This window comes from Poecilia mexicana, unplaced genomic scaffold (genome assembly GCF_051168715.1).
Source record: "Poecilia mexicana isolate PSO_F unplaced genomic scaffold, ASM5116871v1 scaffold_10, whole genome shotgun sequence".
NCBI lineage: Eukaryota > Metazoa > Chordata > Actinopteri > Cyprinodontiformes > Poeciliidae > Poecilia > Poecilia mexicana.
This window is the reverse complement of record NW_028263379.1, coordinates 27,755,062-27,773,417: the sequence shown is the minus strand read 5'-3', so window position 1 is coordinate 27,773,417 and position 18,356 is coordinate 27,755,062. Positions and strand designations below refer to the sequence as shown.

Genomic DNA, 18,356 nt, shown 5'->3' with positions numbered 1-18,356 from the left:
CTGTGTTGTGTACTTTTAAACTGTAGTTTAAAAGTAAAAAACAGAGAAAAACACAAAATCTTACCAAGTATTTGTGGTCTAGTTTCGATTCACGTCACTTTAAATGAGTCTAAATCAACTCAGATTATTTTTCATCAAAATAACTTGTTTAAAGTCAACCATTCCTCTATAATGATGAAAAAGTACTCATTGTAAGTGAAATGACTTGTATTTTTTAATCAATATTAAGCTCTTATGTTTTGCTGAAAAGTTAATTGAAAGTTAGTTTTGTCTTATTTCAATAAGATATTTTATTAAGATATTTGGACTGTCTAATACTTGGTAAGATTTCGTGTTTTTGCAGTGAACGTCAAAAATCGTCTAGATTTACGGTCATCATCCCCCTCTATATGTGTGTGTCTCATCTGAGGTTTTCTGTCCCCCTTTAGAAATGACTCAGAAACTTTATCAGTGAGATCTGTGGCGAATGTAAAGAGGCCAGAGGCACTTCGATCTTTCCTTCATGTCTAGCCTGTCAGCATGAAAGCTGCGATGCTCCCCAAACCGCTTCAATCTGAACTTTATTTACATTTTTCCTTTTTTCTAAAAAAAAAAAACAAAACAAAAAAGAACAAGAAGAAGAAGAAGTGAACGTCTGGCTTCACCTTGCTTGAACGTGTAGATGGTGTCGCTCGCAGACAGGTTGGTGCTGGTGACAAAGTTCTCGCGGTTAGAAGCTTCGACCTCAACTCGAGACCAGCGCTCCAGGTTGCCGTGGAAACCGCTCACCTCACCCGTGGGTAAGGTGATGTTGGTGACACGCCCCTCGCTGCTATACCTTAGAAAGGGAACACAAACACACACACACACACAAAATGCAGATAAGAGTCACTCTGGGTTTGTCATACACAAACTCCAACACACACACACGCACACGCACACACACCCCCACACACACACACACACACACACACACACACACACCCTCTGTTTTCCCCTCCTTTTTATTGGCACAGAGTAGGTGTCAACTATGATTTATAAGTGTAATTACCCAGCTGTGGAGTTTGAGACAGAGACTGAGCTGCCAGTGGTGAATAATTCACACACATGTGGTTTAGTGTGTGTTCAATATGTACAGTACGAAGCAAAACAAATGCATGTGATCAAAATGTTTGCAGAGATTTCCCCCAAAATTTCCCTGCATGCCCCTCCAAAAAAAAAATAATTAAAAATGCCTCTACAACTTTTCGACAGATTCCCAAGCAACCACTAGATGGCACTCACATTTCACAGCGTTCCTGTGAACTCTTGTCAGATGCACACATTTAGAGTCGAGTGAGAAAACACAAAGGAAACCAAAAAGAGGAGAAGAAGAAGAAGAAGGGCGGTGAAGCTCACTCATAAACGGTGGTCCAGCTGTTCTCGTCGCTCTTGGTGGACAGCAGGCCCGTGTTGCCGTGGTAGGAGATGTGGGCCAGGTCGTGGCCCTGGGCCGAAACCTTCCTCAGCATGCCGCTGTTGCTGAGGGACAGCCAGTACACCTGACCGCCGGGCAGCGCCAGCCACAGGGGGACGCCGTGGGCGTCCCGCCGCACCTGCAGGCCGCGCCCGTCGCGACTCGTCAGCCCCGACAGCTGGCCGTCCGCCCCGTAGGAGAAGTTGTACAGGAAGTGGCCCGTGATGAGGTGCTTGGTGTACATGTGGGAGCCGTTCTGTGGCAGAGAGGAAGTGGAGTCAAGTCTGATTGTGTGGCACATTACATCATAAAAAACCCATCAATTATGAAACAAGCAGTGAACGTTACATTTTGTCTAATGCCACCATCAAAACCATCAAGCAGACACACGTCAAATATGTTGATGTTCCAGTGTCTGCTAATGAAATTCAACTCTAGAAACAGCTGAGTTTTTTAGTCTAGATTTAAAGGAACTCAGTGTTTCGGCAGCTTTGCAGTTTTCTGAAAGTTTGTTCCAGATTTGTGGTGCGTAGAAGATGAATGTTTGGGTCTGGTTCTGGTTCTGCTCTGCATCCCCAGAACCAGAAGACCTGAGAGATCTGGAAGGTTGATACTACAACAACAATGGATCTTTTTAACGTAATCTGGTGATAAAATGTTCAGTGCTTTATAGCCTAAAGTGTTTTAGATTCTATTCATTTTCAGTTCAGGAACTGTTTTAGTTCATATTCTTAACCGGGTCAGGAATCTTGACTTGCTTCATTTTAACAGCAAAAAAAGGGTCAGAGTAAAACCTGTAGAGAAATGTTGAAATAAACCAGAAATAAAAAGAAAAATATATTAAACTTAACTGTTGAGTTTAAGTTTGTGTGGCTTTTCAGGCTCCATCAATCCAACATTAAATAATAACAGAACATGTCAATGACAATGAGTGTCTTACAGCTGCTTATTAAGTATGTTGTGAATTATTGGGAAACAAAGGAGCCAGGCTGAAATATTTGATCATCACAAAATTAGATTTTCTCTACAACACTTTTACAAAAAAAAAAAAAAACCCCAGAGCACTAAGTAAAAGTATTGATTAAACATTTATGTCTTTATATTGCTCTCCTACTGAGCCAGATCTTCTTGTAGTCTTTTAAATTAAGAAAAACAAGAACGGTCCAAACATTTTCTGCAGAATCACAGTCAAAGGCTGCGAGGCGGCCATGAAGAAGCGTGACGTGTGTTTGGGGTGACTGACCAGCTGGAACATCGTCCAAGTATCAATCGTCAAACCAAGGAGAGAAGAGCTGCTTGGCGATCAAACAGGCCCGATACGTTCAGGAGGAAAGTTTAACGGTCAAACTTAAGAAGACAAACTGTTTCCACGACTGCGTCAAACTTTCTCTAGTATTCACAAAAGCGTTCACGCCATAAGAAGTTTTTCATATTTTGTCACAAACTTTAATGTATTTTACTGGGGTTTTATGTGATTGTGCTGTATGACTGAGCTTCAGGAGCTGAAGGAGTTGGTTTTTCAATGTGTTTGTAAAGTTTTCAAGGTGTGGGGAAATGTATTCACCTCCCTTTACTCTTGATATTTTCTTTGCAAAATAAATAGCTCAAGCTCGGCCAAACGGATGGACAGCATCCGTAAACAATTTCCATAACTCACCAAGGATTCTCAATCGATCTGGATGAAAAATGAGACGTGATTTTCCAAACTTTTTCCAATTTTTGAGCAGAAAAACATTTCCCTGCAATTACAACTAAGGCCGTTTTTGCCAATATTTGAACATCTTTGAACATCTTTTTGGAAAAAGGTTGAGCTCAGTCAGCTTGAACAAACAGTGTCTGTGAATAGCATTTCTTTAGGCCTTGACAGATTTCTTTTTGTAGCAGTTAGATCTGGATTTTGACTAGACCGTTCTACAACATCATTATGCTTTGATCCAAATCATTTCGTTTCAACTCAGATTGAATTTTTAGAATTGTTTTGCTTCTTCTTCAGCAGATATTTCATCCAATCTTGCCCCATATTTACCATCATCCCTTCACCATGGTGATGTCACCACCTTATTTTACTATGTTGTCAGGATGATTAAGGTAATGAGCGTTTGTATTTAGGTCAGAAAGTTCAATCTTAGTCTCATCGGTCCGTTTAGACTTACACATCCATCACTGATTTATATTGAGATTATGCAAGTGGACGCTTTCTTAAAATTACGTCTGCTGAAATGAGTTAAATGAGTCTGGATTATGTAATATGAACTTTTGCATGCTATTTGCACAACTATTGTGTATTAAAGACCTAATAGGTGAGCTGTTTGTAGAGGGGGAAAAAAAATTGTTTTCAAACTTGTAAATTTGTGTAAATGTATGTACTGCTTCATGCCGTTTACATTTGAGAACACAAGCAAACACCTCCACACCTGAACCCGACCATAGCATATTCATATTTTGACCTTTTCCACCGACGCGCGGCTCTCCAGCCTCCAGGTGGGGCTCAGCGCGGCGGAGCTTTGTTTACAGAGCGGCGCCGGAGCGCCACGGCATACCTGGCTGAAGAGATAGAGCTCCTGGTCCTGCGGGGAGCTGATCTCCACCAGCCCAGCAGGGCCGGGCTGAGGCTGGTTGGGGTTGACGGCTCTGATCCGGATGTTGCCCAGGTCGGCGATATACAGGGTGCCGTTGGGCGCCACGGCCAGCGAGGAGGGGGCTTTGAGACGGGCGTCACGGGCGTAGCCTCCGTCGCCTGATGAGAACAACAACACTGGGTTGAAGGGAAAAGCGTCTTTACCTCTAAACACACGGAACAATAATGACGATTCCCTGAAAGACACAAGCCCCCGAGCGGCACACACAGCCGTCTCGTAACATGAAGACCTCATGGCGGCGCTTATCACTCTGGCTCAGGAGTCAGGCTTGTTGGGATACAGTCGATTCCCGGAGCAGCGGGAACGATGACCACCTTGATAGCGGCCTCGGAGTTATCAGACGGCGGTATCCGGCGGCCGGGTGCGTTCAGGAATCTTTTGGTAGCGCAACGGGGTATAACAGGCCGGGTGAGGGTCTTCAGATGCTGTCAGCAGAGGGGACAGGGGCCTCTGATGGCTCTGTAAAGACGGTGGGGTGGCGGTTTATCTCCTGGCTGCATGCGCATCACTCGCGTGCACAAGTACGCGTGTGTGTGTGTTAGAGCGAGAGAAAGAGAGCGAATGTTTGCGTTCCTTTTGTATCTGGCGCCTGTGGACGGGCGCGCGTTCAAAGACGCGGGATGTTTACGGCGGAGGGGATGGAAAACGGAAAGCTTCTGAAGAGAGTAATCATCTGTTAACAGCAAGACATGATTGAAAATATGCAAAGTACAATCCAAGAAATGGGGATGGTTACAGCCCATTGGCTTGTGGCGTGGCAGAGACACTTCCCTCCGTTCCGAGTAGAAAAAGAGACAGATTTTTATGAGCGGAATTAAATGATAAAATCACATCCTCTGACACTTACAATGAAAGCGCGGCCTAACCGTCAAAGGAACATCTGCTTATTTGTTGGGCCCTTTCCTCTTTCCCTTTTATCACCATTTTTTTTTAGGTGCCCTTCGATGACATACCAACCGGTTAAAACATTCACCGCCTAAAAAGGGAGCTTTTTCTTCCACCAGCTGTAATTTGAATGGATTTGAAAGGTTTTTCTCTCGACGCGTGTTCCTCCTGAAATTTAGCTGCAGGATTTTTTTTTTTGCAGCGAGGAGAATTCCTGGTGAATACCAAAAATAAAAAAAAACCCATCACATTTCGTTTTTCTGCATCCAGGTACTCTCTCTTAGTCAAAATTACATCCTCTGTTGTGACATTATGGCTGCTTCTCTCTCTCTCACAGTCCTATATATGTTGTCGCCATTTACATAAAGCTCATTGCTATGTATTCTGGGTATTTTTCCGAGGGAGAAAGTCAAAGCGGCCCCTTCCCAGACATTTGGATTCCAGCTGACTTTAATAATTTAGGCAGGCTGAAAGTAGAGAGACGATAACGTTGCAGGAGATGGACAAGAAGAAGAAGAAGAAGAAGAAGAAGACACATTCTCAAGCACTGCTAATAAATTTATTAGACAGCTGAGACCCAAAGGCTGAAAGATTTACTCTCTAGATATCAAGACGTACTAATGTTAGCCTTTAAAATGGTCCAGTTTTTGTTTTTTTTCCACTTAAATTTCCTCCAGACCAGGGAAGATATGATCGGAATTGATTTTTAAATGTTGTTTTCCTTTATTTTTTTTCCCCTCCCTCTCTTTTAGGGCTGTAATCCTATTAGACCTAATCTAATACTCTTACATTACCTAATCCTGCGCTCGTGTCTGTGTGTGTGTCTGCTGCGTGATGACCCACCAGAGAAGCAGTCACAGTTGGGGTCTATCTTACAGTCGCAGTCTGTCGGGGCTCCAGAGATGATCGATATCTCCCCGTTGGTCGACACCTGCGGGTTTGACAAACACCAACGCGTCACACGCGGCCACAAAAATGTTTCGCGAAAGGTCACTCCGGTGCGGAACAACGGACAACGTTTGCCATTTCTCAGCTCTTCGAACAACACAGAGAGGCTGCAATGGAGTACAGTGACACATAGAATGACGTAAGTAACATTGATGATAGATGTAAATAAATGACCACAATGTTATTTGGGTTGATAAAAAATGCTTCTTTTGCAAAACAGAATCATACGACGCCTTGCAAAAACTCACAATTGTTCCTACTTTTCTGCTCTACTTAGCCACATTTTGTAGGATGTGTTAAAGTAAAGCGTGACTCAGCGGTCTGTATTTGTGGTTGATATAAAACCAAGTGAAACTTTACAAGTTATCAAACTAGTTCATAGAGTCCGCCTGTGTGCAATGTGTCATAAATCTAATAAAGCCTTTTTAAAAACACAGCTTTCATGACACTTTATACTAAGTCACTACTTTGTGTTTGTCTTCTGCATGTAATTTCAGTAACATATATTAGTGTTTATTGTAATAACATGAAAGGATGCCAAAAAGTGAGGGTGTGAATTCTTCTTCGATGCCCCGTAGATGATAAAAGGGATTGATTAAGGGTTTTTTGTTTTTTAAAACTTAAAACAAAATCAGAGCATCGCGACACGAGTGCAGGGCTTAGCTAATTACTTGATTGACAAATGCAACGTTAAATTGTACAAATTACCCCTATTGTCCTGGATGAAAGAGCTGTAGGTGTACGCGCCTGTGAGGAGATAATTGGAGCAGTTGACAAGTTTAATTTAGATTCTTGCTGTGTAAACTATTACACCTGAAGGAACTCTCCTCCGAGGTGTTGTTCCAAAAGAAACGAGTCTGACGTGACATAATTGACAACACTGAGAGATGTCACCGCTCAGGTTTGAGCAAGACTTTTTAAATAAAATTAGTCGTAAACACATTGGCAAACCCCCCCCCCCCAAAAAATAACACAACTTAGGTCACGTCAAACGGATGTCGTTTATTACCTCCAGGTTATTTAGGTACAGCTACATTAATGCACAAGTATTGGGTTAAAACAAACAAAAAACAAAAAGAAAACCTGTTATAAATTAGAATGATAAGAAAAGACAAACTTTTAGTTATTTGCCTGTTTTCTTGTTGCCAAGGTGGAAAGACATCAGGAATAACTTCAGAGGAGCAATTATTGCTGCCTATTAATCAGGTGAGATTATGCATGCCAAACAATTTGAAATGATCATTCTGCTGTGATAACGATTACTCACAAGTGGGAAATTTATTAATGAACGTGCCTGTCAAGGCTGAAGTTTCAGCAAGATCCCGCTGAGGTTAAATTGTGTGATATATAAGAGAAAAATAAAATCCTCTCCACAAAAAAACAAAAACATCTCCTACAGGCTGAGCCTCAAAACACTCATTCAGTGTTAGAGTTAGGAAGAGGCTAAACAAGTGTGGGACATTTGAACGGATTTCCAGGAAAATCCTCTTCTCTTGCAGGAGAACATGCCAGGCCGGATTTTGCAAAAAAAAAAAAAAAAAAAAAGTGCATCTGAGCAAACGAGGGGATAGAAGAAGAAGAAAAAAAAAAAACTAAGAGTTTTGGAACAACGTCCCTTGGACAGATGGGACCACAGTGGTGACGTCTGGCCATAAAACACAGCAACATGTCTACTAAAAACACTGAAAAAAATAAATAAATAAAAAAAAACACGTCTTTCGGGCTAAGCTAACCGGCTGCACGCCTTCAGCTTTGTAATTAATTGACAAACATAAGAGCAGCATTGATCTTCTACCTTCTGCTTGGACGGTGAATACGCAAGAGCATCTCTGGTTTGAACATTTAGACTACGAATGTGAAGGCAGCACCTTGAGCTGGATTAATCTGTTTTTTTTTCTTTCCTATTCTCAGCGGGAGGGCAGTAAAAACCTAAAGCACACTCATTTCCAGAGAGAAAAAAAAACAAGATTTAAACTGACGATGACAAAGTTCTTACAGCCTCATCCTTCAGCGGCGCGACTGTTTCGCTGAGAGCAAGCTCACGATTTGTGCTTAACCCGAAAACAAATGCGGCTACGGCGAAGCTAATTTGTAGCGTAATGATTGCGGTTTTATTGCCTCCAGTATTATGCATGTTAAATAACTCCACTGCCCTGCATAAAAGACTGGAGCACAAACTTAGCATGCGTTGATTATGCATGTGCCGTCCTCGACGTTTTGGCCGAGTGCCTCAGGTCAGTCCGTGTGACGGACCGACGTGTCCGAGCAGATCCCGCACGGTGCCAAACACCCGCTGCAACCAACACACGCTGCTCACGTTTAATAATCTTATTAAACTGCTAAAAAAAGGGAAGAAAAAAAAAAACTCTACTTGCTGCAACAAGATGCAGCTGCTGTCAGCTATTTACCATGAAATGTTGCATTTAATTTGACTGTCATTCTTCATCTTGTGTGAAATACATCGTCGCGTGTACCTGCGCGTGTTCACCGCGTCTCATAAATGACAATGTGATCTGTTTTTAATTTAATACATCTTGGATTACGCACCATTTGCATCAGCCAGACATGTTTTATCTTCTCTTTTTTTTTTTTTTGGATGTGCTAAATTAACACCAGAAACGAGCCACAAAATGCTGCACAAGCCCACGTAGCGCAAACTAAAAACACTAAAACTCCCTCCCTCTCTTAATTTTATTTCACCACTTAGCGTGGTTTGAAAGCATCGACTAATCTCCAACTCGCGCCGGTTGCTAAGTGAGCGCCCACTTAGATGTTTTAATGTTTACAGATGGATTATTTTAGCTCTGACTTTTCATGTTGGTGTGAGGAAACGTGTCAGATGCAGACGAAAAACAAAAACAAAAAAAATCCTAAAACCTTTTCAGTGCCCTACCAACACAGCCGGTTGGTATCCATCAAAAAAAAAAAAAAAAAGGCATCTGAGACATTTTATGATCCTGTCTGCCTCCACACGGACCCAGCATGGCGCTGCAGGCCACAAAGCCACTATTGATTGAGTGCAGCAGGCAGTATTTTCGAGGTGTTCAAGCCAAAATGCTACAGTCCTGCAGTGTCCTGCTGCTAGCTCACGGACGGAAAAAAAAACTTTTATTTTAAATCAAAACCACCTTTGGGTTTATTTTTTTTATTGGGTAGAGGTGAATCAGAGTTCTGAAAAGCCAAAAACTCGAGTGAAAGACTCTAAGCACCGCCTTTGCTGACAAGCATCTGCAATGCAAACAGCCTGTCAGCAAAAGGTTGAATTACTGTCAAAAGCCCTGATGGATTACTAATATTAGCTCAGTATGAGCTGTTTCTGTTTCTAGGTTTTTTTTGGTTTTTTTTGAAAGGGTATTTGTTTTCTGTAGCAGTTCGCGGCGCTGTAGCATTATATAATATGTGCAAGTGTATGAATAGATAAATCACTTTTGACATCAAGAACCTGTACCAGATCAATATACATATTGGTACAACCTGGTGTTGTATCATTTTTCATCTTAATATATCTCCACACAGTTGTTGACTTGTAATAAGTTCATGTATGATTGCAGTAAAATATTCCAAAACCCAAAAATGCAAATAAATCTACTCGGTAAATTGAGTAAATTTAAAACATCTACTGTCAACTCGGATAATTAAAAGCATAACTGGACATTTCACCACATTATACTTCACTTTTTAAACTTTCTCATAGTGTCTATGGATATTAATTAGCAATCCATGTGGTTTTGTTTGCAAACAGAGGTTTCAAAACACTAAAGAATTAAAATATGTAAGATATTTATTGTTTTTTGTGGTTAACAGGACATAATGACTCTTAAAAACTACAGAGTTTTGAGCAACTGTGACATGCAAGGCAAAATGTGGACCCATATTTCCACCATGCACAGTGATTGAGATGGTTAGAGAGAAATTAATCCTGAAAGTTTTCTGTTAGAGAAATGCAAAAAAACTTTCATCTTGAGGACATGAAGTCTCCGTAATAACCAGCAGACACCGTCTAGATATCGAGTTATTTCCAAAACAAGTCTGGTAAAGAGCCTTTTCCATCCCGCAGTCGCTGACGAAAACGTGCAACTTTAACTGGAACCGCATGTTTTTGTCAGGCGATTCACAGATTGGGCTTTTGGCGACTTACAACTGAAGTGGGTTTGGTGCAAAGCAAAAAAAAAAAAAAAAAAAAAAAAAATTGAAATGTGGATAAACACCTCAAGCCCACTCTTTATCTTCTAACGGCTTATATAGAGAGTATTACATCATGGACTCTGGTGGATTGGATATTTTAAGTAAATATCTATCAGTAAACTGAGACTGGGTTTCTTAGCGGGATAATGATCTAAAACATGTGGCCGAATCAAGACAGAAATGATGCACCAGACACAGTATCTACCATTTTCCGTTGTCATCTCAGTGCTCGTATATAAATCTAATGGAAGGAAGAGCAGAAAAGGGCTTCGTATGAAATGTAATCCCAGCAGGTGTGCCGATAATTGCGGCACCGGGGATTTTGTTTAAAACGCCTATTTGTTACTGGGGAACTTTTCCCGAACTTAATAAATGTACTCAAACCAAAGATCAATGTTTTCTTTTTTCAGTCTGAGATTACGCTATTGCAACAAAAGATCAATTTATCTTAAGGCATATTTTTATAAATCTTTACCTTATTATACCGTGTGTGATACATTTATCTACTTAGAGAGAAATCTGTACTTAATGACAGAGAGGTGGACAGACAGACAGACAGACAGATAGAAGGTAGAAACAAACAGATATGGATAAACAGAGATTCAGACAGATAGATAAACAGACATGAGTAGACAGATCAAAATAGAGAAGAAGACATTCAGACAGATCGACAGGTAGTCAGATAAACAGACTGATCAATAGTCAGGTACCTGCTGGATGCGGTTGATCCGCCTCTCGTCCGTCTCAGCGATGAACAGCGTTCCCAGGTGCGACAGGGCGATGGCCTTGGCGGCCTCCAGGGTGGCGCGTACCGCCGCTCGGCTCACCAGGTGGTGGTCGATGCCGGGGACCTGGCAGTGAATCGGACGCCCCGCCACGATCCGCACCTGGAGGCTCTCCGACACCTACGGCGACACGCCGCCATTTATCATCTACAGAAGCCTGCCCCGACGCAACACAATCACCCGCTGATGACATAAGAGAATTTATCGATCGGACGCATCAAACCTCGGCGAGCCGGCCCCCCGGCCGCGGCTGCTGGCTTTTACAAGATAAAGAGCTGCGTTCATTAACTTTGCACGATGAGTTCAATGACATTTTCTAATAAACAGCCCCTGCGGCGACCTGTGGCGGCATCCTTTTGCTTTTATTTATCTTGGCAGACTCACTCCATCTAAAGTGGATCTCCAGGGACGGCTGACGAATTTGTAAATCGGCTCTCATTCGGCAGCGTACTTCGCAGCATGACTCTTCAGGAAGGTGACAGAATGAGACAAATGTGTTTTGCGAGTGTTTTGTTTTCCCAACCTGCAGAACGATGTTGTTGTCCAGGATGTAGAGGGAGTTGTCCAGCGGGTTAATGGCGAGGTCTGTCGGCCACTCCAAGCGCACCTGTGAAGTCAGACATACACACACACACGCACGCACGCATGCGCGTCAGGGGACCCATCATGTCAAGACTGTTGTCAAAAGCGGGAAAGCTAACACAAACCTTTTGACGGCAACTGCCACATGAGTCAGTTGCAGGTAGTGCAAATAATATCTCCTTAATAACATAGCATTAGGCCTCCTGACCCTCCCTGCTCATGCAAAGGTCAGCGTCGGGCAGGGAGCCTTCCCCGTGTTTATTCAAGTCTCACACCGGCTCGCTTCGGCTGAGTTCCAAATGTCAACCAATAACGGTGATCGCTGCCCGCTCAAATAGCACCGCCGCGTCCGCTGGAACCGCAGGGGGTCAAAGCCGGACAAAGCCGACGCCGTCTCACAGCCGCCCACGTCGCCGTCCGTCTCCAAGCAGCACAAACAAAACGGCGAGCGGCGGCGTTGGGGTGGGGGGGAGGGGATGATGGGGAATCAGGTGATTGATGACTCTCAGGATGGATTGGTAAATAAATGGATCATGTTAAATTGCCACTGACATGTCCAATTATAGGCTCTGTCAAAACGAGAGTGGGAAGAAGGCTCGCTCCGAAATCCTATTTTAAGAGGAGGGGAGAGATTCATCAAGTGGGATTCTGCGCGTCCCTCAAACCAGAGACGGCATGCATCAAATCCCCCCCTGCTCACGGTAATGAACTGTAGCTGCGATGATGGGCGACCTCCTCCAGGAAGCGTCGTGACCCGTTCACACAGAGTCAGGCCCGCTGTCGTGAAAGTCAGACGGAACTTTAATCCGGTTTTAGGATTGAATTAATCAGAGTAAATTTGTCCGGATTGCTCGGCTTTCACAGAACAATAAATACATCAGAGTGTGAATTCGAGAAAGGTTTGGTGATACCCAGGGCTGCACTTTGCTTCAATTTTTTAACACTGTTGTTTTTTTTTTCCTTTCTGAACTGAAGCCCAAAAGAAATACAACACACAAACTGAGAAATCAATTTGTTGCGTTTTGGATTAAGAAAGCTTTGTCAATTCTTACTAAATATGTAATTTTCATCTGCTCCACTCTAGACTCCACACTGTTATCAAAGAATAAACCAAAGTATTAAACGAAATACTGACGCTTTAAGGCCATTTAAATGAGTAATTTTCCTGGTTTATACGATAAATTTGGCTGATTGTAAATATTAGAATCTATTATTAATATTAATATTAAAAGCCTGACCAATTAACATGTTAGCTAAAAGTTCTTATACATGTACAAATCTCCATAGAACAGAATGATAAAAATGTTTAATATTCTGATTTTGAGAAGTATTTCTAAGCTTAATAAGCATTAATTTGATCTCATTGCTGTGAATGAATGTCTAAAATATCAAAAGAGAACATAAGTAATACTGAAATAAGCAATAGGTTCATTTTTGCAGCAGAAATGATACTTGATAATTTCTTGTTTTACAAATAAAGCAATTAGAGTTTGTTAAACAATGTTGTTATACATTTGTGTTAATTATTACGCTTTGTAGGAGAATAAACTTTAAACTTTAAAAAACTAGCATTCTGTCTTTTTAGCCACACAGTTATTAGGCAACACAACATGAAGTCTGAAATTGTCCTGCATTCAAGAAAAAAATGAACATGACAAAAAAAAATGTCCCTTATGAGTTTCCATACGTGCCAGATTGATAGTGACATCTTCACACAAATAGATACATTCAAAGCTATTGCAACTTCTTCTTATCTTTTGAACATACAGACTCCTAAATCTATTTTTAAAGGGAGCAGAAAATATTTTCTGGCAAGAAGACAGTAGTACAAAATGTTTCCATCTGTCCAAAGGTCAAAGGTCGCCGGCTTCCAGAAGTCAGGCTGGCCTTGGCATTTAAAATGCTGAAATGTTGCGTCATATTCTTTTATGATCTAAGTGTTTGTTTTTTTTTGCTTCCTCTCAACTTTTTAACTTTGTTAGAAGTATCTATTGTAGGATTATTGGCATAGACTCATTATGGTGAAAATGGCAGCAAATGGTACAAACTCTCAGGATGGATTGGTAAATAAATGGATCATGTTAAATTGCCACTGACATGGCTCTGTCAAAACGAGAGTGGGAAGAAGGCTCGCTCCGAAATCAAATTTTAAGAGGAGGGGAGAGATTCATCAAGTGGGAAAAGACGACGGTTTTGAAACATAATGTGCCGAATTTATAGAAATACTATACAACGCCTGGTGATCGGTACAGAGTAATTTCTGGGCAGCTGGGAGTCAGCAAGGAAACTAAAGGGCATCAATAATCCTTTTCTAATACGCCGTTTGAATCGTTAGGCCTGTCACAATAAATTTAGCTAGACGATAAATTGTCCCAGAACTTATCGCGATTAAACGACAATGTTGTTTTTCTGAGACCATTTTCAAGTAATATAAAGGCATAATAATGCAAGAACACACATACAAAAATCAGTAACCTTTAAATTTTAATGAACATGTAAAGACTGGAACTGGACGACATTTTAAATATCCAAAATAAAGAAAGAAAACGACAGGGAAAAAAAGGAATTATGAAGTCTGTGCAAACAAAATTATCTTTCAAAAAAGGGCTGTTTGAAACCAAAACATCAAGCTGAAGACATTTATCATTCAGTTTTTGGTAAAAAAAAAAAAAGAAAAAAAAAAGAAAATCAAGCAAATGAAAATTATTGAGTTTCTTTTAATTTATCATGTGATAATTTGATTTACTGTGACAGGCCTGAGTGGGAATGCCAAATAAATAAATATGAAGGCTATAATGGCAGCTGGTCTTTACAGGTCTTTATTATTCCGTCCATCATAACCGATCAACAACACACACAATGTTGCAAATGGCCGCCAAGGACCAGGCATCAACACGGGCAACTTGAGAGAAACTTAAGAAAACCGGGTCACTAAACCCAATTACACTTTACATTCACCTGCCAGTTATTATTATTTTAAATATATGTTTTATGCTCCGTTTCAACACAACACCTGTGGTCGGTGGGGAAATGAGACAGCACAACACACGATTCAGTGGTCGGTGAAAACACTTAAAATGATCCATTTGAAAGGTTAGAAGTTTATAAACGTCTAATTTTTCTGAAAATGACAGCCGTATTGCTGATAAATATGGACAGCTGGTGTTTTTGCACGCTGTAATTACTGTTTATAAATGTTTATTTTTTTATTTTTTATTGAAGGCAGCAAAAAGCTGTTTCGTGGCTTCATCATGGATCATAAACTATACCATATTGCCCAATGCACCAGCTGTGGAGAGCATGAAGCTCTTTATCACTTTAAGTTTACCACGTATTTGTTAGCAACCTCCAGAAAAGATGCATAAAAAAAGCCTTGAAATGAATAACTCTTTAGTGGCAGCAGCAGAATCTCTGAGTGAACAGCTATAAAATCAAGATTTAATCTGAGCACAATTTTTATCAGTGTATTTTTAACAAAATGTCATAGTTATCATTAACCCCTTAAATCAAAACCTGTTATTTTTAGATATTTATATCTTACTTTCTTAAGTAAGATTACAATCTATTACTTCCTGTTTCACAAAAAGTACGCCTGATGTGAGGTCATTTTTCTCTACTCTTCAGATATTAAGGGAGGTAAAAAGAGAGAGTGATGTCTATTCTATCCTACAGAAACAAATGTCAGCATGTGAACTTACCCTGCTGACATCAGACACAGGCTGAATGTGCGTATTTATCCTTTAATTGTCTGCTGAGTGTGATGGCGGTTAAGCAAATCTATCACCGCTTCGTTTTCAAAGACTCTGAGAGCCTTGCTGGGACTGCCAGGCTTCACGGACCCTTTGAAACACTAAGGCTGCTTAAATATAAATCAGAAAACTGCAAGCGGACTGGGTCTTTTATTTTGTTTTTGTTTGGGTTTGTTTTTTTTAGCAGGATAACGATTCAAAGCGTATGTGCAAATAAACCTGGTTCGTTTCGTTGCCATCGCATTCCCAGAATTAAATCTCGTAGAAAACATGTGGGATGATCAGAAGAGCAGCCAGGACTCTGGGTCTTTCGCATGTGAAGACATTTTGACAAAAGAGGCTTCCATAGAGCATTTTCAACAGGTAAAATATTTTATAACTTTGATTTTTTTTTTCTCTGCACCAATCAAATTAAATATGGGATATTTTGAAAGGTTTCTATCTGAGATTACAATACAGTAAAAAATAAAGGTGAATATTTTTTTTTACACACATCGTCACCAACAAATTTGTCCACATCTGCATACAGTGCGCAGGCCCTCTGCTGCTCAGCTGCCATCTCTGCAGCAACGTTTGTCTTGTCAGGGCTGCAGGAGTTTCCGTCAATACCGACTGAGGTCACGGCAAGCCAGGAGAAGAAGAGAGCCAACTCAGATGGAGGACAGACGCGATCAGACCAGTGACGAACAAACATAGGAACTGAAACGTAGCCCGGGTGCTAAGACACGAAATAGCACTTTGGGGAATTCACTTAGCTTCAACACGCATATTCACACAGACATACACAGGCACTATGTGGGGGCAGATATCCCTCCACAGAGCCAGCAGCTCATCTATTATTCATCCGCAGCTCTAATAGGCCTGATATTAGTTAGCAGCGTGTTCAGAAGGGATGGCTGATCGAAACCGGCGCGAGCGGTCCGTCTTCCGCCCGAGACACATTTGTTCCTCAAAGTTTAGCAAAGCGCGGTTGACAAAACAATCAGCGCTATGCGAACGGAACAACAAACTTTGTGATCCATTGCCATTTTGATATAATGATTTTAATTAGCTGACATGGATGACATTCAGGAGACAAATGCTTCCACAAATTATTTAGACAATCTTTCAGAGCCAAACGAGGCGTCGTCTCTCTCGCTCTCTCTTTCTCTCTGCTAGTCATTGAAATTCTGCGGCGCGTTATTAGCTTACCTGGCTGATATCCATGCGCGCATCGCAGCTCAGTGGCTGCGTCGACATCAGTCCGTTTGAGCCAATCACGGTGGAGAGCAGACCCCGCTCATTAATCTTCTGAATGGTGGTGCCATCCACGAAGTAGACAACTCCTCTCTTATCCACGGCAATACCTGCGTGGGTGAGAGAGAAAGTCAGGAAATGAGAGGGGAAGAAAAGAGAGAGAAAAAAAAAACTGGGAATACCAAAAAAAAAGGAGTAGGAAAAAGAGACTCGAAGAGGAGTGGAGGATAGTTGAGCGAGGCGAAGAGGGCTTCCAACTCGGTTAGTCATTCAGCTCGGCAAGCGGCTGTCTTATCAAAGGCACTGCACCACAGAAATGTAATTATATTTCCATTCCAGAGCCCACTAAAGGGATTAGAACAATGCAACGGGAGGAAGAAGTTATTTGTCACATTAGATGTGAGCGGGGTGCCGCAGTGAACTTTTGACATTTGACGCCTGTGCAAATGTGCATTTAGAAATGGGCGCCGGCTCTTCAAACACGCACACGACGTCTGCATGTGTGCATATGTTTACCTTTATTTGCACTCCCCTCGTCGTGCGGACGCGCGGGCTTTGCAAGTGCGTGTTGCCATGGCGAGCTTACACTTGAACTCCTCGCGGGGAGGGGATGCGGGGAGCGCGAGCAGTACGCGGAGAGCAGAGAAAAGAGGAAAAGAAGTAAATCCAGGTATTAAAGGTCAGGGCGGACTATGAATCATCTGTTATGGATGAGGAGTGACCTTCATTCCCGCCTCATCTCCATGCAGAGAATGGCCCTTTGACTCAAACGCCGCCGCAATAATATTCCACGACTCAACCCTCACCTCTTCCGCAGCGCGAGCAGCCAATTCCCCGGGATTGCTTTCACTTAGCATCTGTGACAATAAGCCATATTTTAGTATTCCTTCCTCCCACCTCCAGCTCAATCACTTCATTTACAAACACATTTTGTTTATGGCTCATCATTAGGTCGCGTCAGATTTATGCGTTAGATTTCTTTGTCTCGAGCATGCCTCGAAGGGCTTTATGGCGACAAAACCTATAAAAGAAAATCAATCAATGTAAATAGAGTGCGGCCTGAAACCAAAAACAATTAAATGGTACAGGGAGGCATGATGGAAGGTTAAAAACAGATTCATACGGAAATCCATTAGCTGCTTAATTGAGCAATTATTTATTTGTTTTGCCTTCTTCCTGAATTAATTTGATGATTGGCCAAAACGTGTCGGCACATTTTTTATTTTTTTTTTGGTCTGGTGACACATGCAGCAGACAGTTAATTCATTTATTGTGGTTCTGTTAATGCATTTGTATTCAGAAAGCACAGTCAAAAATGAAAAATAAATCACACAGTGTTTTATGAAACTAAATTAAAAGTTAACAATTTTAAAACTGATGTGAGATCAGTATAGATTTACCTCCAACAATGTGACAGGGAATGTTTTTAAAGTATAGCCAAAATAAAAAAGGGTAAAAGAAAGAATAAAACATCAGCAATCCAGAATGCAAAATTAATTTTTTTAAAAACTGATTTGTTATTTACCGTCTACACATCACAGCAAAGCCTTTCATACGCAGGAAAGACTGACCTTGCAAAGTGATCAACTTCCTAGACAGGAATATAATAATGCTAATGCTAACAGTCGCAGTTTCTCACATCTGAGTCAGTCTTTTTAAGCCGGGCCTGCTTTTAAAGCACAATTAAATGTTTGCAGCCAGAAAGTAAAATTAGACATTAGAGTCTAATTCTAATTCTGGTTTACAGGCTGATATTGATTAGGGCTATCTTTAGCTTAGACTGTAGTGTTTACATGGGTTCTGTTCAAGCCAGTGGTACAAACCGGCTTCCTGATGATCCAGTTTCAATTCTAGCACTGAGTGACACATAAAGCTAAAGTAAAACAAAAAAACCTCATATAAATATTCACAT

General features: G+C 41.3%; 1 protein-coding gene across 1 annotated transcript in view; it reads right to left on the bottom strand.

Annotated features, from left to right (window-relative positions):
• tenm1 (teneurin transmembrane protein 1) overlaps positions 1-18,356 on the bottom strand; it is a 147,959-nt gene that overhangs the window by 24,293 nt on the left and 105,310 nt on the right. Inside the window, exons 18-24 of the mRNA XM_088009765.1 lie at positions 16,400-16,554; positions 11,401-11,484; positions 10,803-10,997; positions 5,803-5,890; positions 3,976-4,172; positions 1,378-1,691; positions 645-817 (exon numbers count right to left, since the gene is read on the bottom strand). Of these exons, the coding sequence (XP_087865891.1) occupies positions 645-817; positions 1,378-1,691; positions 3,976-4,172; positions 5,803-5,890; positions 10,803-10,997; positions 11,401-11,484; positions 16,400-16,554 (1,206 nt within the window). The remainder of the gene's footprint in view (positions 1-644; positions 818-1,377; positions 1,692-3,975; positions 4,173-5,802; positions 5,891-10,802; positions 10,998-11,400; positions 11,485-16,399; positions 16,555-18,356) is intronic.